The sequence below is a fragment of the Grampus griseus genome (assembly GCF_964374135.1).
Source record: "Grampus griseus genome assembly, chromosome: 5".
Lineage (NCBI taxonomy): Eukaryota > Metazoa > Chordata > Mammalia > Artiodactyla > Delphinidae > Grampus > Grampus griseus.
Window position 1 is genome coordinate 77,031,103 of NC_138998.1, and position 21,677 is coordinate 77,052,779.

At 35.6% G+C, this 21,677-nt stretch overlaps 1 protein-coding gene across 4 annotated transcripts in view; it reads right to left on the bottom strand.

Annotated features, from left to right (window-relative positions):
- The window catches only part of STXBP5L (syntaxin binding protein 5L), a gene marked incomplete at both ends in the record, with an annotated part of 357,252 nt that overhangs the window by 84,058 nt on the left and 251,517 nt on the right, over positions 1-21,677 (bottom strand). For 2 of the 4 annotated variants that reach the window (XM_082655375.1, XM_082655373.1), the window contains 2 exons: positions 5,073-5,144; positions 7,131-7,282. In XM_082655375.1, the coding sequence (XP_082511501.1) occupies positions 5,073-5,144; positions 7,131-7,282 (224 nt within the window). The remainder of the gene's footprint in view (positions 1-5,072; positions 5,145-7,130; positions 7,283-21,677) is intronic. The other 2 variants (XM_082655376.1, XM_082655374.1) reach the window with 1 other exon arrangement.

The following is a 21,677-nucleotide window of genomic DNA, read 5'->3' on the forward strand; positions in this document are numbered from 1 at the left end:
TATATATATATATATATATATTTTTTTTAGTCTGCCTGGTGGGAAAAAATAGGCACTATTCCCTTTGAGTGTTGGATACCATTTCCTTTAATCCTTTCAGATGGTTCTTTACCTGTCCCTGTGTAGCTACATCATAGGTATGTGTTGATCTGTTGGAGGAGGAAACTGTAGATATCTGGAATCCTCTCTTTAGGATCTGTAGCTGCTTTGGTGTCCCCAGTTTCTCATCTCCATCTTCTCAGCATAGGGAGTTGACTGGTTTCCTCTTGGGTTTCCCCTTCTCCCTTTGCTGCGGTCTAGAAACTCTCTCAGGGCAATAAAGAGGTATGGTTATAGGGTTCAATTGTTTCTTATCTGTCAGAAATTACTCTTCTTCATTGTATGATGTCCCATGTCTTAAAAACCACAGCTTCATTTATTATGGCTGTTTCTGTTTGTTTGAGGCAGGATGTTAAATCTTGTCCCTGTTACTCTACCTTGGTCAGAAGTGTAAGTTCAAAGCTTTGTCTGATTCCTTCTTATCTTGTAAGGATTCACTTAAATGTTTCCTCCTCAGATAGGCCCTTCCCTAACAACACTCTCAAAAATAGGTCCAACTTTTCCACGTCTAATTTTTCTCTTTCATAGGATTGCTTTCTTTTTTCAACTGTAATTGTATATCTATGAATTTCTTTATATGTTTTCTCTTATAAATTGAGGGAAGAGACTATAATTATTTCATTCATCATTATATATCTACTGCCTAAAAAATGTTTTATACAGAGGATGCTTAATAAATATTTTTTAAATAAATGGACTTTTCCCATTCATTGTTTACCATAATTTTTGCTAGTTTTTGTTCCTTGAGGCATTCCTCTTATTTGTTTTACTCCTCCTCCATTCTTGACTTTCTCCATTTTTAAAAAAATAAATTTATTTTATTTATTTATTTTTGGCTGCGTTGGGTCTTTGTTGCTGCGCGTGGGCTTTCTCTAGTTGCAGCAAGTGGGGGCTACTCTTCGTTGCGGTGCACAGGCTTCTCATCACGGTGGCTTCTCGTTGTGGAGCATGGGCTCTAGGCTCGTGGGCTTCAGTTGTGGCATGTGGGCTCAGTAGTTGTGGCTCACGGATTTAGTTGCTCCATGGCATGTGGGATCTTCCCGGACCAGGGCTCGAACCTGTATCCCCTGCATTGGCAGGCAGATTCTTAACCACTGTGCCACCAGGGAAGCCCGCTCCATTCATTTTTGAAAATGTTTATTTGCCTCTCTTTGCTAGTTTTCTCTTATCTTCCCCTTTTCATTCAATTTTTCTTTATGTTACTGATTTGTATTTCCAGGATCTGTTATGACTCCCCACATTCTGAACAAACTATGCAGTGAAAGAAAGAAAATGTCTGTAGATAGGACTGAAACTTTCCAAAGGATTTCCCAATGCATAACTAGAAATTGATGCATAAGCACCTTTTCTGACAATGTTCTACCTTAAGCATACCTTCCAAACCTCCTTTGGTGCAAATGGTATATTATCAATTTTTTTTTTTTAAGTAAATACCTCTTCAACACTGGTAAGGTTGTTCTAATAATGTTCTTTCTCAACTACCTTTTAAGTTGTCAAGCAAGCATGTCCTTTTGTTTATGTACATTGTGAACTTTTCTCAAATGTGCACTTCTACTATGTAGTCAAATTATAGATATTACCAACAAACAAAAACCTTTAACCACAAAGCATTAACTAGCAGAATTTGTCATTATAACAAGTAGAAAGAGCACTAGGTGATGAGGCAGCTGACTGGATGTTAGCCCTAAATTCTTCCATAGATTTGTTGTATTCTGGAAAGGTTATTTAACGTGTGACGTGGTTTCATCTTCTATTATAATAATAATATCTAATATTTATAGAAGTGCAATTATAAACACTAATCTTGAAAAGTTCCAAAAGTCTCTAAGGGGAAAGTAGGGATTATGATTTTTACTTTATATATGAGAAAAAAGAAACTCAGAGCAGTTAAATGACTTGCTTAAGATTATAAATGTAATGAGTAGTCAATAAAAAGAAAAGGCAGAACTTGATATAAACCTTCTCACCCTATGTCTCTTGCTCTTTCCAAAGCATTTCTTTGCATCCACAAATCATAGTCCCATGGAAGACATAGAACATCTTTTATGGCCTTCTGAGGACTTGATTTTACTTCTGTCTTGACACTTTAATTCTTTGTTTAGAAGAAACTATGATTTCTTTTGCAAAATTCCAGTGAACCCAGAAGCCATGTCTACTCTCATTTATCAAATCTGAAAATTCTGCTGGCTATTCTTGTGAGCAAAGAGTCTCCTGTCATGCTCTATCTCACTACCATCATCATTGACTTGCTGAGCTCATACTTGTGCTGGGTGTAGAGGATAATAACAATTTTAGATATGGTTTTCAGGTTTTTATCATGCATTTATAAAGGTAGAGCATATGCATAAAAATACAAATAAATCTAAGTACCAATTAAATGGTTCAGACACTACTGTGTAGAAGCCTGTACACCGTAGGCACTATGGACATTTAAATTAAGGAATTGGTGCAAAGGGCTCTAATGGCAGCAGGAAAGGTTTACTATAGGGAGTGAAATCTAAGGAAAGTTTCACTTATAAATAAATTATAAGTGTAGTAAGATACATACACTGGCTTAAGAGGAGTGTTTTTATAGCAGTAGTAGAAAATTCATTTGAAGATGCAGATAAGAATTATATTTTAGAGTACCCTGAATGAAGGTTTAAAATCTTGGCTTTTTTATTCTGAAGGCAACATAAGATTATTGAAGTAATTAACTTTAATATCATGGTTGATATTGTAGAATTCAGATTAACTAAGAGCCTGCTTCTTATCCTCAGAATCCAACTTCTTTTTATTATAAAAGCATTATGTCTTTATTATAGAAATACCATAAAATACATTAAAAGAAATTTATAAAATCTACAGTCTCATGTTCCAGAAACTTTTTCTATCTGTACAGATGGATGCATTCTCACACACACACACACACACAGTAGGGGAATTCTACCTTGAGAAGGCTAAACTAGGATTCTGAAGTCTGAGTATGTGTGTTAAACCACCTGGAAACTATTTTCAGGAAAGGTTGTGGCTGAAACCATTTAGGTGGTAGGGGATGGGTAACGAAGAATAGTATAGGGGAGAGGTCAGCAAATTTATGTGAGGGGCAAGACAGTAAATATTTAGGTCTCATGGGCCATATGGTTTCTTTTTTTTTTTTCGGGTGGGCAATTTTTTTTTTAACATCTTTTCTTTTTTTTTTTTGCTGTACACGGGCCTCTCACTGTTGTGGCCTCTCCCGTTGCGGAGCACAGGCTCCGGACACGCAGGCTCAGCGGCCATGGCTCACGGACCCAGCCGCTCTGCGGCATGTGGGATCTTCCCGGACCAGGGCACGAACCCGTGTCCCCTGCATCGGCAGGCAGACTCTCAACCATTGTGCCACCAGGGAAGCCCTTAACATCTTTATTAGAGTATAATTGCTTTACAATCGTGTGTCAGTTTCTGCTTTATAACAAAATGAATCAGTTATACATATACATATGTCCCCATATCTCTTCCCTCTTGCATCTCCCTCCCTCTCACCCTCCCTATCCCACCCCTCTAGGTGGTCATAAAGCATCGAGCTGATCTCCCTGTGCTATGTAGTTGCTTCCCACTAGCTATCTATTTTACGTTTGGTAGTGTATATATGTCCATGCCACTCTCTCACTTTGTCCCAGCTTACCCTTTCCCTTCCCCGTATCCTCAAGTCCATTCTCTAGGGGCCATATGGTTTCTGTTGCAACTACTCAATTCTGCCATTGTAGTTTGGAAGCAGCCAGAAACAATATGTAAATGAATGAGTTTGGCTGTGTTCCAATACAACTTTTATGGAAATTTTAATTATGGAAACTAAAATTTCATATAATTTTCAGGTGTCAAGAAATGTTATAATACCTAATAAGTTTCTGTTTTAGTAACAGCAGAAGCCAACACAGATATGTGTTCTATCACAAGGCACCAGGAGTAGAGGCAGTGGGAAGCACTGAAAAAGGGGGTGCTCAGAGTAGAAAACTAAAGAATAGTTCCGAGCAAAAATAAGTCACCCTCTGCACCCCAGAAAAACTTTAAGGCTTTCACAGGTATTGACTTCTTTTAGCTAATGGAACACAAAATTTTAGGTTTTTATAAGTGATATAATTCCATTAAGTATGTACAAGCTGGTGAGGTGAGGTCTAAAGAAATTTAGGATACAAGCAACAAACATGTATGTATCCATATATATATTTTATACAAATATGAGATTGTCTTATATGTATTAAGTTCTTTTTAAACATATTGATTAACATATTATATACATCTTCTCATGTCAATAAATATTCACCCATAATATCACTAGTATCATCTGCACCTCCAATCATACTCTCACTCCCCACTCTTTCTGCACCATTTAATAGAATATCTGACACACCATCTTCAGATTTGCATTTGCTACCATGGTAAATGTTAATATTAGTGACTTTTATTTGTGACCTTAATTCCCCAGTTTCACAATGTTTGTTTCCTAAATTCACTATAGAAATGTGTGTTTGTATATTCTATTTTAATGAAAAGCATCAGAAATGCTACCTCCAAGAAATCTAATTACATTAGAAAAAGCAAGTATTGTGGCCCTGGTTAAAATAATTTTATAAAATGGCCAAAGGCATAAGGTTTCCAAAATAAGCATTCAATTATTATTGATGCTAGAATATCAGGTTTATTATTTACAAGGACACCATGGCTCTTCCTCCTCAAAACAAAAGACAATGGCTCTTGGACTAATAGCACATGGTACACATGGTTTGAAATAAACACTGAAACAATGAATATGGGTAAATGGGTATATAACTATTTGAAATATTTATATAATTTTTATTAAATTTATCAGGTTGCATTTCCGTAACAAAACAAAAATTTGCATGCATGCTGAATGTGTTTTTAAAAACACATTACTAAGCACAGATATATGGATTTAACTCAAGCATTATGACTTAAAAAAAAGCTATTTGCCTAACCTTTATTGAACTTACTCTGGTAGGAAGTACGGATCCGTTTCGTTAAATCAGGATAAAAGTTAGACAGGCCACGCATGCAAAAGTTGTCTTTGGAACATGCCAGAACACCAGCATCAGCAGCAGGCAGAAGAAAGAGAGAAAAATAGTCTAAAGTGAAAGGAAGTGATATCATACCAGAATATAGAACAGCCAAGATGAAGAAATTGCAGCAAGTTTAGGTAATCAAATTAGAAAGGAGATATTAAAAAATTAAATCAATTAGAAAGTGAGGTGATAGATGAATGATGAGAATGCTGTAGTAATTTTATTTAATCAAATATCTTATAAAAATAAATGGCATATTTCTCTTTATGCTTTTTACATAGTAAACTTATTTAGCTTATAAGTAGTATGTATGTTACCTCATAAATATAAAAATGGTTGTCTTTAATCTTCAGTATTAACAAGAAAGCTTAGGGATTTTAGTCTTTTTTTTTAATAACAGAGTACTCATTATATATACTAAATACAAGCAGAGTTTACAACTTCATCACAGTTTTTCCTAATTTTAAAGTCATTAAAATTCTGAGCTCTAATAATTTTTGAGGCTCAGTAAGTTTAAATTAAATAATAATTGTATTACCTCTGTCAAAATATATACTTTGTCATCCCACTGTGTATATCCAGCAAGTAATTTAGATGTTGTCTTAGGATCCACAGCTTTTCTGATTGAATTAGTGTTTCAGCATGCAAACAGTGCCTACTATCCCCTAACATCTTTCTATCAATCAAGAGTCCATGAACTTTCAAAAGTCAACTTTCTCTTTCTCAATCGTGAGGGGATCTCATGGTATATTCATGCACAATTTCTCTTACTCTGCCTTTCTTTCAAAAGCCAGTAGTGGTAGAAGCAGAACCTGTCTAATTTTACATTGCTAGCACTCATAAAATATTGCTAAAAGTTGAGATCCCTAACAAAAAACAAAGAAACTCCAGGTTCTGAAGGAGAACTTTTGTGCTCCTGAAAAGGGTCTAAATTAGCAATTTGGAAAGGGTATAGGTTTACAAAAGAAAGATTAACAAAGAAGGAGAATTTCAGTATATCAAGTAATTTTTCATTAGTTCAAAAGGAAACTTCATTTATTACCACATTCAGATGTTAAATTTGGCACATTTGCTATTTAGAAAATAACACCTACCATAATGTACTCTTTTTACTTTAAAATAGTCTTTACGTGGGTATATTTAGTAAAAGTGTCAATATTCAACTGATTATTTTAAAAAACAGTAGAAAATTTTAAAAACTGTATAAAATAACACATAATACTATAGATGCATTTCCACCTGCAAACCTTTTAGCTCAGCCAATATTTTACCAACTAAACTATGTCAGTGGACAGAAAATATACAAAATGTTGGCAATGTTTGCAAAGCCAGCTATTTGGATATGTACTGAAATTTTAGTACAACTTTGGATAATTTGGCATATCAAGGTTTGGCGTTATGCGTAGAAAGTATTTTGGCTTGTATTTTACTAACTTTGTATGTTTTTCTAATTTGTCAAGAAAAATATCATCTTTCATAGCATTTTAAGATGTTAATAATGTTTACTGCATTTGTGAAAATACCTCCAAGAAAGTCACCATCCAACAAGGAAAGGTGACAGCCAAAAAATGGAGTTACTTTAAAATATTAAAACTAGTGAATGACCTTAAGTTATATTTTTAAAGCTATCATATATTAGAAGAAAACTATCCCAGTTAACACAACCATTGCAAGCAGCTTTTTCAACTAGATAGCCTGATTTTAGCATTTTTATATTTAATACCTTCTTATCTTTTGTTATTTTTTAGGAATTCAACTTAAGAAACTTGAGATCCTTCCTAACGTTAACAACAAATTGAAGTTTAAACACCTCCTTTACCCTTTCAAAGATTCTTACTATGTTTCTGACCAATTTTACTTACGTGGTATTGTAAAGTATGTTGACTTTATATTGCTGTGCATTTGAATAGCATCACAGAAGAAAGACAAGAAATCTAAAGGTAAGAAAACAGGTGAACTAATCAAGTTCATAATGATCTTATCTCCTACCTGCAATGAACTGCTTGTTTTTTCGAGGAGACCGTGGTTGTCGTTGGTACAGGTCACTTGATCTATATAGGTCAATGGTCCCCATGCTTAACAGTACTGTCTTCTGTATAAAATCCACCACAGCCAACCCATTGCAGTTCCCAAATGCAACTCTGAGAGAAAAAAAAAAATGCAACTAGAATGTATTACACCAACCATTATTATTTTTATCTCTGAATTTAAAAATAAATAAGATTATTGGAAAGTAATGCTTTAGGGTTGGGTAAGTCAGGAAGGATATGGTGCCTTTACATAGGATACGTTAACCTTATATAATAGCCATGACCACTGCAAAAAATAGGAATGACCCGCAATCATATTTTCTCATATATTTTATCATGTAAGTAGTGATTACTCAACTTGCTCTTTAACTTGATTTTATGTTTTTACAGATGAATCATATAAAATCTTTTTGCTATGAAGGGGGGAACAGATCAAGAAATGTCATAGTTAAATAGTTACAGCTGCTTAGGTATGCAATTAGGTGACTTTTTTCAAAAATAATAATTATTAGGTTCGAAATTAATTCTCTTCTTAAACAGAGTGTATACTTAACACAAGATTTTACATAAAGATTAACTACATATATCAAAGATTTTGACACCATAGTAGATATGAACAGAGATCTAACTCATTCACAAAAATTTAAAAATTTCTCAATCTTTTGTTCTTTATTTTGTCCCATTTACTAAAATACAAAGGCCATTTGATTAATTACTTAACTAAATCTCCTGAAAAATTAAAATGGATCTCCTAAGCAGGCATTTTGGTCACCTTAACAATTGGCATACACTAAACTCTCTTTTTGCTCCATTTACAACATGGCCTCTAGCTGAACAATTGTATATCTGCTTTTTGTTTCCTAAAGTAAATATAAAATAGTTGTATAAAAGTTGTTTTGCTCATTTTATGTAATTCCACGTTGTTTTATTACTTAGATTGAATATGACTGACAAATCATCCGCTTACTCTAAATCTAGTTATTTCTATTCCACCATATTGCCTTCCTCACGAAAAGTGAAAAGTTTTGCTACCATACTATACTAGATGTTTTGCTATTTTACATAAAGTTCTACATCTTCCAGGAAGACAGACTCTGGAAAATTGGAAAAAACATTGTTATAAAAGTCAGAAGATCCTATCTCATCATTTATAGGTTATGCGATTGAGAAAAATTAATGAATCTTGTGAGGCCTTAGCTTCTTTACTTTGTAATGAGAATTATAACGCTAGATTTATCTAGTTCACAGAGCTTTTATTAGCATCAAGTCAGAAATGTTATTAAAGTAGTTTGAAATATTTCCACACAAAAGTAGAACTGATCTTAATATTATTATAAGTGCAATATTATACATACTATATATTGTAGCAAATTAATATCTCTAAACTTTTAATGTTAAAAAGTAGTTAATTACTTCTGCTTACAGGTATGAGAGAGTTCCCAAATGCAGTACTGAGAAGAGAAAAAAAGGCAACTAGAATGTATGACACCAACAAAAATATTTTTCTTTTTGAATTAAAAATAAGAATACTGGGGACTTCCCTGGTGGTGCGGTGCTTAAGAATCCACATGCCAATGTAGGGGACACGGGTTCGATCCCTGGTCCGGGAAGACCCCATGTGCTGGGGAGCAACTAAGCCGGTGAGCCACAACTACTGAAGCCCATGTGCCTAAAGCCCGTGCTCTGCAACAAACTCCACCGCAATGAGAAGCCTGTGCACCACAATGAAAAGTAGCCCCCACTTGATGCAACTGAGAAAGCCTGCATGCAGCAACAAAGACTCAACGCAGCCATAAATAAACAAGTAAGTAAGTAAGTAAGAATCCTGGAAAGTTATACCTTAGGATTGGGGAGGTTAGGCAATTGTTGAAAAGTCAACATGGATACTGGATTTAATCTCCTACCTTAACTAGGAAGCTGAACAAAATATATTAAACGGCAGTCTTCACATATTGGTCAACAGGCAACATAGAATAAGATGAGAGAAGGATAACAATCGAAGTAAACTTTAGTTTAAACTAAGTGTTCTAGCTTACTGAATGGAGAGATTTCCCAGGAAACCGAAACTCAAGGAGAGATCAGAAGTCTCACCAAACCAAGGAGACAGAAATCAGAGTCTAATGTGGCAAAAACAGAATTTATGAGGCAAAATACTAGAGAGAAGAGAGCTGCATAGATAGAATACACCAGAGATTTATAGAACGGTTCTCTTGAAATTTTGTCTGGGTACTGATCTGTGCATCCATGTGAATAAACTACCCCAGGCTTGGGAACAAACCACCAAAAGGATAAAGCAGAACAATTCACAAAGCTCATACAAGGCTGAGAATATTTCATGTCACTACCAGCCAAACTGCTGAGATCTCCAACTACATGGGAAAACAGATATAGGGGTGTCACTTCAATAGTGGGAACAAATTAGCCATAAACTAAAGGCTTTTCTAGACCCACCCTAAAAAAGCTTAAAAACTGATTCTAAGTAACATAACTTCCTTCCAGATAACTATCTATTGAAAAGAATCCAACAAAATATCACCATAAATGTAAAATTCACAATGTTAACTATATGAAAAGTAGTAGGTATCAAGAAAAAGATGGATAACCAGAGGAAAAAGTAAATCACCAGAAACATACCTAGAAATAAAAGAGATGATAAAATTAGCAGAAAAGGATATTAAAAATGCTTTGGAAAATATATTCCAGATATTCAAGAAGGCTGAGGAAAACATGAATGTGATAAAGTGAGAATTAGAAGATATTAAAAAGACTCAAATTTTGAGAGGTAATTTAATCATTTCAGATATATTTTCATCTGAATATTAGACATCATAGCAGAGAAGAATAGTGAACTTGAATAAAAAGCAATAGAAAATTTCCAAAAAGAAACATGAGAGAGAAGAAAACCCCAAAGCATCACTGACCCCTGGGACAAAATTGAGCAGTCTAGAATAAATGTAATTGGAGCCTCAGAAAGGAAGATCAGCAGAACACATATTTACAGCAATGAAGCCAAAATAGCAAAATGATAGCCAAACTTGGTAACAGTAAACCTAAAGATCCAAGAAACTCAAAGGATCCTAAGCAGAATAAACAAAGAAAAATACATCATCACACTGTTGAAAACTAGTGATGAAGAAAAAAATGTTAAAAGCAGCCAGAGAGAAACGATATATTTCCTACACAGAGGCAAAGATAAGAATGATGAAATCTACTCATTGGAAACTACACAGTCCAAAATGACATGACATCTTGACAGCAACAAATGATTATAATGGGTCAAAATAAAATTCTATACTCAGCACATATCTTTCAAATGGTGAAATACAGATTTTTACTCATGAATAAAAATCTGAGGGAATTCATCACTAGGAGACATGTACTATAAGAAATAATAAAGGAAGAGATTGGTTCAAAATGGCAGAGTAGAAGGACATGCTCTCACTCCCTCTTTCGAGAACACTGGAATCACAACTAACTGCTGAACAATCATCGACAGAAGGACACTGGAACTCACCAAAAAAGATACCCCACATGCAAAGACAAAGGACAAGCTGCAATGAGATGATAGGAGGGGTGCTATCACAATAAAATCAAACCCCATAACTGCTGGGTGGGTGACTCACAAACTGGAGAATACTTATACCACAGAAGTCCACCCACTGGAGTGAAGGTTCTGAGCCCCACGTCAGGCTTCCCAACCTGGGGGTCTGGCAATGGGAGGAGGAATTCCTAGAGAATCAGACTTTGAAGGCTAGTGGGATTTGATGGCAGGACTGGGGGAAACAGAGACTCCACTCTTGGAGGGCACACACAAAGTAGTATGCACATCGGGACCCAGAGGAAGGAGCAGTGACCCCATAGGAGACTGAACCAGACCTACCTGCTAGTGTTGGAGGGTCTCCTGCAGAGGAGGGGGGCAGCTGTGGCTCACCAGGGGACAAGGACACTGGCAGAAGTTCTGGGAAGTACTCCTTGGCGTGAGACCTCCCAGAGACTGCCATTAACCCCACCAAACAGCCGCGGTAGGCTCCAGTGTTGGGTCACCTCAGGCCAAACAAGCAACAGGGAAGGAACCCAGCCCCACCCATCAGCAGACAAGTGGATTAAAGTTTTACTGAGCTCTGCCCACCAGAGCAACAGTCAGCTCTACCCACCACCAGTCCCTCCCATCAAGAAACTTCTACAAGCCTCTTAGATAGCCTCATCCACCAGAGGGCAGACAGCAGAAGAAGAACTACAATCCTGCAGCCTGTGGAATAAAAACCACATTCACAGAAAGATAACATGAAAAGGCAGACGGCTATGTACCAGATGAAGGAACAAGAAAAAACCCCAGAAAAACTAAATGAAGTGGAGATAGGCAACCTTGCAGAAAAAGAATTCAGAAAAATGATAGCAAAGATGATCCAGGACCTCGTAAAAAGAACAGAGGCAAAGATCCAGAAGATGCAAGAAATGTTTAATAAAGACCTAGAAGAATTAAAGAAGAAACAGATGAACAATACAATAGCTGAAATGAAAAATACACTAGAAGGAATCAATAGCAGAATAATGGAGGCAGAAGAACGGATAAGTGACCTGGAAGACAGAACGGTGGAATTCACAGCTGTAGAAAAGAATAAAGAAAAAAGAATGAAAAGAAATGAAGACAGCCTAAGAGACCTCTGGGACAGCATCAAACGCAACAACATTCGCATTATAGGGGTCTCAGAGAAGAAGAGAGAGAGAAAGGACCCGAGAAAATATTTGAGGAGATTATAGTCGAAAACTTCCCTAACATGGGAAAGGAAATTGCCACCCAAATCCAGCAAGTGCAGAGAGTCCCATACAGGACAAACCCAAGGAGAAACATGCCGAGACACATAGTAATCAAATTGGCAAAAATTACACAAAGAAAAATTACTGAAAGCAGCAAGGGAAAAATGACAAATAACATACAAGGGAACTCCCATAAGGTGAACAGCAGATTTCTCTGCAGAAACTCTACAAGCCAGAAGGGAGTGGCATGATATACTTAAAGTGATGAAAGGGAAGAACGTACAACCAAGATTACTCTACCCAGCAAGGATCTCATTCAGATTCGATGGAGAAATCAAAAATTTTACAGACAAGCAAAAGCTAAGAGAATTCAGCACCACCAAACCAGCTCTACAACAAATGCTAAAGGAACTTCTCTAAGTGGGAAACACAAGAGAAGAAACAGACCTACAAAAATAAACCCAAGATATTTTTTGATCCACCTCCTAGAGTAATGGAAATAAAAACAAAAATAAACAAATGGGACCTAATGAAACTTAAAAGCTTTTGCACAGCAAAGGAAACCATAAATAAGACGAAAAGACAACCCTCAGAATGGGAGAAAATATTTGCAAACGAAGAAACTGACAAGGGCTTAATCTGCAAAATATATAAACAGCTCATGCAGCTCAATATTAAAAAAACAAAAAACCCAATCCAAAAATGGGCAGAATACCTAAATAGACATTTCTCCAAAGAAGACATACAGATGGCCAAGAAGCACATGAAAAGCTGCTCAACATCATTAATCATTAGAGAATCAAATCAAAACTACAATGAGGTATCACCTCACACCAGTTAGAATGGGCATCATCAGAAAATCTACAAACAACAAATGCTGGAGAGGGTGTGGAGAAAAATGAACCCTCTTGCACTGTTGGTGGGAATGTAAATTGATACAGCCACTATGGAGAACAGTATGGGGGTTCCTTAGAGAACTAAAAATAGAATTACCATATTACCCAGCAATCCCACTACTGGGCATATATATACCCAGAGAAAACCATAATTCAAAAAGACACATGCATCCCAATGTTCACTGCAGCACTATTTACAATAGCCAGATCATGGAAGCAACCTAAATACCCACGGACAGACGAATGGATAAAGAAGATGTGGTACATATATACAATGGAATATACTCAGCCATAAAAAGGAACAAAATTGGGTCATTTGTAGAGACGTGGATGCATCTAGAGACTGTTATACAGAGTGAAGTAAGTCAGAAAGAGAAAAACAAACATCGTATATTAGCGCAAATATGTGGAACCTAGAAAATGGTACAGATGAACTGGTTTGCAGAGCAGAAATTGAGACACAGATGTAGAGAACAAAACATATAGACACTAAGGGGGGGAAAGTGGCGGGGGGTGGTGGTGGTGGTGTGCTGAATTGGGAGATTGGGATTGACATGTATACGCTGATGTGTATAAAATGGTTGACTAATAAGAACCTGCAATATAAACAAACAAACAAACAAAACAACCAATACTAAACTTTCTTTGGGTTATTTGTATGGAAATATGTTAATATAAATGTTTCAGACATTACATGAAATTTCTAAAAATCTTATATGTTCTGGTATAATGTTATAGGTCATAATTCTAGTTATTACTTTAAAATGTATATCTCAGAAATAACTAAATTTCCTTGTCAATTGCATTATTATGAACTTTCATCAAATCTTTAACCTTGGTCATTTTTAAGTCTTTTGTCATTTACAGACAGTTCTGGGTGTATTCTGATGCTTTTGAAAGTATGTTCCTATAAAATAGTTTCATCTTCAAGGAATTCATGGAAAAGACTGACAAGTACAGGTTTCTGGTAACTGACTATACCGCTGAACTGAATGAATAAGCATTTTCAGAACTCTAATGGAAAGCTGATGAACTCATAAAAGTGCTAACAAAAGATCAAGATAAAAAAAATTAATTACACGGGACTGAGTGAACTGATGAGGATGTTTATAATTTTTGTGACTTTCTGTTTGAATAAAAAATATATATATATATATACACACATACACATACATATGTACTATTTGCTCAACTCCTAAATATACACTTTTCACATTTTAATGTTCTTAAAAAAAAGGATGACTAATAAGAAAATAAACATTAAAATTTTAAAAAGCATTTCCAATATAAAATAGAGCAAAAAAGGGAATGAAATGTTGCCATTTGCAGCAGCATGAGTGGACTCAGATGGCATTATGCTAAGTGAAATAAGTCAGACAGAGAAAGACAAATACTGCATGTTATCACTTATATGTGGAATCGAAAAAAAATACAACAAACTAGTGAATATAACAAAAAAGAAGCAGACTCAACAGATAAAGAGAACAAACTAGTGGTTACCAGTGGGGAGAGAAGGGGAGGGGTCTGGGAGTAGGAAGTATAAACTATTGGGTGTAAGATAGGCTCCAGGATGTATTGTACAACATGGGGAATGCAGCCAATATTTTGTAATAACTATAAATGGAAAGTAACCTTTAAACATTGTATATAAAAACTAGAGCAACTGTACTGTAGGAACACAATATGCCTTCTAATCCCTTGTATATAAAATAGCTACCCTATTCTCCATAGCATTATCTTATTCTAGAATTTTTTGGCCTGTCAGTATTGATAACTTATCTTTAAATAAAATAGCTGAAATATTAAAAAGAAATAATAAAGGAAGTCCTTTAGGCAGAAGAAAAATGATTCCAGATTAAAATATGGATCTACACTAAGTAATGAAGAACACCATAAGTGGTTAAATATGTGGATTAATATTAAAGACTCATTTCTTCAAAAAATCATTGATCACTTAAAATGCAAATAACAATGTATTGTGGGATTTATAACATGATAGAAATAAAATATATGGCAACAGTAGTACTAAGAACAGGAAGAGAGAGAGAACAGGAAGAGAGATAGAAGTATACTGTTAAAGGATTCTTATATGTGAAGTGGTATAATGCTGTTTATTTATTTGAAGTTAAAGATATATATATAATATACATAACAAACCAAAGAGCAAAATGTAAAATAAAAAAAAGTTTTTTAATTAAAATTTAAAACAAATACTTAGGACAATAGGACATAAAATAGAATCATTAAAAGGTACCATAAAAAAGAAACAAATGCGAGAACAAATGGGACAAATAGAAAATAGAAAAATCTTTTCATTCAAGGCAACAATAGGGATAATCACATTAAAGTCAATAAATTGTCTAAACACTCCAATTAAGGGCAGAGATTGCCTGAGTGGAAAAAAAAATTCAGATCCAATATATGTTGCCTATGACAAATACAGTTTAAAAATAAATTAAAAGAATGAAAAATGTATACCATGAAAACACTAATTAAATGAAGGCTGAAGTGGCTATATTAATGGATCATTAATATAGACAAAGTATATTTCAGAACAAGAAAAATTTTGAGAGATAAATAGGGAGAATGATTATGAAGTCAATTCATCAAGAAGATATAGCAACCTTTTATGTGGATTCATCTGGTAACAGACCTTCAAAATACATGGAGAAATACTGAGAGTTAGAAGGAAAAACAGACAAATCTACAATTAAGGCTGAGGATGCAAACATTCTTCTTTCAATAATCGATAGAATTATTAGGCAAAAAATAATTAGAATATAGAAGTTCTGAACAACACTATTGACATCCTTGACTAAACTGAAATTTATAGAATTCTCCATCCAATACTCTTAATAGCATCAAATTATAAAATAGGTATAAATTTAACACATGTAGAAAATATGTATACTGAAAATTATAAACCATGCTGAGGGAAATGAAAGAAGACCTAAATAAAGAGATGTACCTTGATCAATGGTCAGAAAACTCAATATTGTTCATTTTCCCCAAATTGATCCACAAAGTGAAAGCAATTCCAAACAAAATCCCAGCAGACTTTTTTTGTTTAAGAAATTGAAACATGATTCTAAACTATGTATGAAAATGCAGTGATCTAGAATAGCCCAAACGGTTTTGAAAAATAAAAAAGTTTAAGGAGCTACACTATAAAATTTCAAGACATACTCTAAAGCTACAGGAATCACAATAGGCTGATATTGAAAAAGTATTGAAAAAAATATAAATATTAGTGTAATGGAACAATATCCACAAACACACACATAAATGACAATATTTGGCGAAAGTGCCATGGCAACTCAGAGGAAAGATAATATTTTCAAAAATGATAAAACAATTAGATACCCATAAATTAAAAATGGAGCCTTAACTTTCACTTTTCATAAGACGCAAAAATTAACTTAAAATGGATCAGAAGAAAATCATAGTAATCTTGGGTTAGACAACAGTTTAAAAGGGCATGAAAAGCACAAACCATAAAATAAAAAATTGATAACCTGCATGACATCAAAATTAAATCATTTTGCTCTACAAAAGATACCATTAACAAAATGAAAAGATTAGCCACAGACTGAGAGAAGATATTTGGAAAATACAATATCTTATTCAAAATATTTACAGAACTCCCAGTAATAATAAGACAACTTGATTTAAAAAGTAGGTAAAAGTTTTGAACAGACATTTCACCAAACAAGATGCACAAATGTGAAATAAGCACTTGAAAGATGCTGAACATCATTAGTTACTAGGAATATGTAAATTAAAATCACTACTAGATACCAGTGAACCCATCACTGGTATCTAATTGAAAAGATCGACAATAGGAAGTGTTGACAAGAATGTGGAAAAACCAAAACCCTCATACATTGCTGGTGGGATAGCAAAATGATATAACCTCTTTATAAAATAGTTTATCCTGTCTCATAAACATATACTTACCATATGACTCAGTAATTCTCCTCTTATCTACTCAAGAAAATACAAATAAATGTTACACAAGGACTTTTACCTGAATGTTAATAGCAGATTTATTCATAACAGCCCCAAACTGGAAACAACCCAAATTTCCACCGTTAATGGACACAACACATTTTTGTATATCCACATAATGGGATATTATGCAGCAATGAAAATAAGGATGAATCACAAAAGCATTATGCTAAGTGAAAGAAAACAAACAAAATTATTTATGTTTCTATTTATATAAAATTGTAGTAAATGTAAAAACTATGGTGACACAAAGCAAATCAGTGGTTTTGTGGGGCCAAGGAGTGAGAGGTAATAATTGAATGCAAAGGGCACGAGAGAACCTTTTAAGGTGATGAATAGTTTTAATAAAATTAGTCTGTTGGTGGTTACATAACTTATATTGTCATGTATATTTGTCAAAACTCATATTACATACTTATAATTAGGAAACTTTATTTCATATACATTAATACTTTAATAAAGTTTATTTTTAACGTTAATATTTAATTAAATTATTACCAGAATGGACCCACGTGCTTCCTGACCTGGTGGTTGACCGTCCCACCATGCTTTGAGGGTGCCACCTCTGGCCTAGGGTTGTGGCCCCAGCCCTGAATCAGTGAGGCCAGAAAAAGCAGCTAGGCCAGAGCAATGACTCCAACTCACCAGCCTGGACTCGGGGAAGCCACGGGCTGTTATGCCCCTGGCATGGCATGGCACAGCACCCACAGTCTGGGGGAGGTTGAGGACAAGATGGTGGAGTAGAAGGACTTGAGCTCAGCTCTTCTCACGAAAACACCAAAATTGCAATTAACTGCTAAACAACCATCAACAAAATAGACCGGAACCTACCAAAAAAGATATTCTATATTCCAAAGACAAAGAAGCCACAATAAGATGGTAGGAGGGGCACTTTTGTAATATAGTCAAATCCCATACCTGCTGTCTGGATTACCCACAAACTGAAAAATAATTATATCACAAAGGTTCTCCCATAGGAGTGAGAGTTCTGAGCCCCGCATCAGGCTTCCCAGCCTGGAGGTCTGGCATCAGAAGGAGGAGCCCCCAGTGCATTTAGCTTTGAAGGCCAGTGGGGCATGAGTACAGGAGCTGCACAGGACTGGGGTAAACAGAGACTACACTTTGGGAGGGCAAACACAAGGTCTTCTGTGCACTGGGATCCATGGCAAAGCAGTGACTCCATAAGAGCCTGAGCTGGACCTACCTGTGGGTCCTGGAGGGTGTCCTGGGGATGTGGGGGTCGGCTGTAGCTCACTCTGGGAGCAAGGACACTTGTGGTGGAGGCCCCAGGGAATATTCATTGGTGTGAGCTCTCCAGGAGGTCACCATTTTGGCACTGAGACATGTCCCCACCCAACAGCCTACAGACTCCAGTGCTGGGATGCCTCAGATCAAACAACCAACAGGGTGGGAACACAGCCACACCCATCAGCAGACAGGGCGCATAAAGTTGTCTGGAGTGCAAGCCATTCCTTGACAAGGCCCTGCCCACCAGAGGGACAAGACCCAGCTCCACCCACCAGTGGGCAGGGACTAGTCCCTCCCATCAGGAAGCCTGCACAAGCCCCTGGACCAACCTCACACACCAGGGGGCAAGAGAAACCAGAAGCAAGAGAAACTACAAACATGCAGCCTGAGAAATGGAGACCACAAACACAGAAAGTTAGACGGCAGAGAAATATGAGATGGCAGAGAAATATGTTCCAGGTGAAAGAATAGGATAAAACCCCAGAAGAACAAATAAGTGAAGATAGGCAATCTGCCTGAAAAATAATTCAGAGTAAAAGATGATCCAAGATCTCAGAAAAAGAATGGAGGCGCAGACCAAGAAGATATAAGAAATGTTTAACAAAGGGATAGAAAATTTAAAGAACAGAGATAAACAATACAATAACTGAAATAATATACTAGACGGAATCAGTAGCAGAATAAATGAGGCAGAAGAAAGGATAAGTGAACTGGAAGACAGATTGGTGGAAATCACGGCCATGGAACAGAATAAAGAAAAAAGAATGAAAAGAAATGAGCACAGTCTCAAAGACCTCGGGGATAACATTAAATGCACCAACATTCACATTATACGCATCCCAGAAGGAGAGGAGAGAAAGGCCCTGAGAAAATATTTGCAGACATAATAGCCAAAAAATTCCCTAACATGGGAAAGGAAATACTCAAGTCCAGGAAGCACAGATAGTCCCATACAGGATAAAAACAAGGAGGAACACCCCAAGACACATATTAATCAAGCTGACAAAAAATAAAGACAGAGAAAATATTAAAAGCAAAAGGGAAAAGCAACAAATAACATACAAAGGAATGCCCCACGTGGTTATCAGCTGAGTTTTCAGCAGAAACTCTGCAGTCCAGAAAGTGGTGGCATGATATATTTAAAGTGATGAAAGGGGAAAACCTATAACCAAGAATACTCTACCCAGCAAGGCTCTCATTCAGATTCAGTGGAGAAATCAAAAGCTTTACAGACAAGCAGAAGCTAACAGAATTCAGAACCACCAAACCAGCTTTACAACAAATGCTAAAGGAACTTCTCTAGGCAGAAAAGAAAAGGCCACAACTAGAAACAAGAACATTACAAATGGGAAAGCACACCAGTAAAGGCAAACATATAGTAAAGGTAGGAAAATATACACACACAAATATGATCACAAAACCAGCAACTGTGAGAAGAGGAGAGCACAAATGCAGGATATTGGAAAGGCATTTGAAAGTAAGAAACCAGCAACTTAAAAAATCTTGTATATATATAGACTGCTATATTAAAACATCATGGTAACTGCAAATGAAAAACCTACAATAGATACACACACAAAACAGAAAAATCAATCCAAACACAACTCTCTTTTGGCACTGAGACATGTCCCCACCCAACAGCCTACAGACTCCAGTGCTGGGATGCCTGAAGAACAAGAACAAAAGAGAAAGGGAAGAAAAAAGAACTTCAGAAACAAATCCTAAACAATTAACAGAATGGCAATAAGAACATACATATTGATAATTACCTTAAATGTAAATGCTCCAACCAAAAGACTGGCCGAATGGACACAAAAACAAGACCCGTATATATGCTGTCTATAAGAGACCCACTTCAGATCTAGGGACACATACAGCCTGAAAGTGAGAGGATGGAAAAAGGTATGCCATGCAAATGGAAATCAAAAGAAAGCTGGAGTAGCAATACTCACATCAAACAAAATAGATTTTATAATAAAGTCCACTACAAGGGACAAAGAAGGACACTACATAATGATCAAGGGGTCAATCCAAGAAGAAATTATAACAATTGTAAATATATATGCATCCAACATAGGAGCACCTCAATATGTAAGGCTAATATTAATAGCCATAAAAGGAGAAATCAACAGTAACACAAAAATAATAGTGGGGGACTTTAACACCCCACTTACATCAATGGACCGATCATCCAGACAGAAAATCAGTAAGGAAACATGGGCCTTAAATGACACATTAGACCAGATGAACATTCTATCCAAAAGCAGGAGAATACACATTCTTCTCAAGTGCACATGGAACATTCTCAAGGATAGATCACATGCTGGGCCACAAAGTGAGCCTTGGTAAATTTAAGAAAACTGAAATCATATCGAGCATATTTTCCAGCCACAACACTATGAGATTAGAAATCAACTACAAGAAAAAAAATTGTAAAAATCACAAACACGTAGAGATTAAACAATATGTTACTAAAAAACCAATGGATCACCAAAGAAATCAGAGAGGAAATAACAAAATAGAGACATATGAAAACAAAAATACAATGATCCAAAACCTATAGGATGCAGCAAAAGCAGTTCTAAGAGGGAAGTTTACAGAAATACAATCTTACCTCAGGAAACAAGAAAAATAAACAACCTTACACCTTAAGCAACTAGAGAAAGAAGAAAAAACAAAACCCAAAGTTAGTAGAAGGAAAAGAAATCATAAAGATCAGAGAAGAAATAAATGAAATAGAGATGAAGAAAACAGTAGAAAAGATCAATGAAACTAAAAGCTGGTTCTTGAAAAGATAAAATTGAAAAACCTTTATCCAGACTCATCAAGAAAAAAAGGGGAAAGTGCTCAAATCAATAAAAGTAGAAATGAAAAAGGTGCAGTTACAACTGACACCACAGAAATACAAAGGATCAAAAGAGATTACTACAAACAACAGTATGCCAATAAAATGGACAACCTAGAAGAAATGGACAAACTCTTAGCAAGGTACAACCTTCAAAGACTGAATCAGGAAGAAATAGAATATACGAACAGACCAATCACAGCACTGAAATTGAAACAGCGATTTAAAAACTTCCAACAAACAAAAGTCCAGGACCAGATGGCTTCATGGGTGAATTCTATCAAATATTTGGAGAAGAGTTAACACCTATCCTTCTGAAACTCTTCCAAAAAATTTCAGAAGAAGGAACAGTCTCATACTCATTCTATGAGGCTACCATCATCCTGATACCAAATCCAGACAAAGATATCACAAAAAAAGAAAATTACAGGCAAATATCACTGATGATCATAGACACAAAAATTCTCAACGAAGTGCCAGTAAACCAAATCCAACAATACATTAAGACGATCATACACCATGATCAAGTGGGATTTATTCCAGGGATGCAAAGATTCTTCAATATCCACAAATCAATCAATGTGATACAATACATCAGCAAATTGAAGAATAAAAACCATATGATCATCTCAATAGATGTAGAAAAAGCTTTTGACAAAATTCAATACCCATTTATGATAAAAACTCTCCAGCAAGTGGGCACAGAGAGGGAACATATCTCAACATAATTAAGGCCATATAAGCCATATAC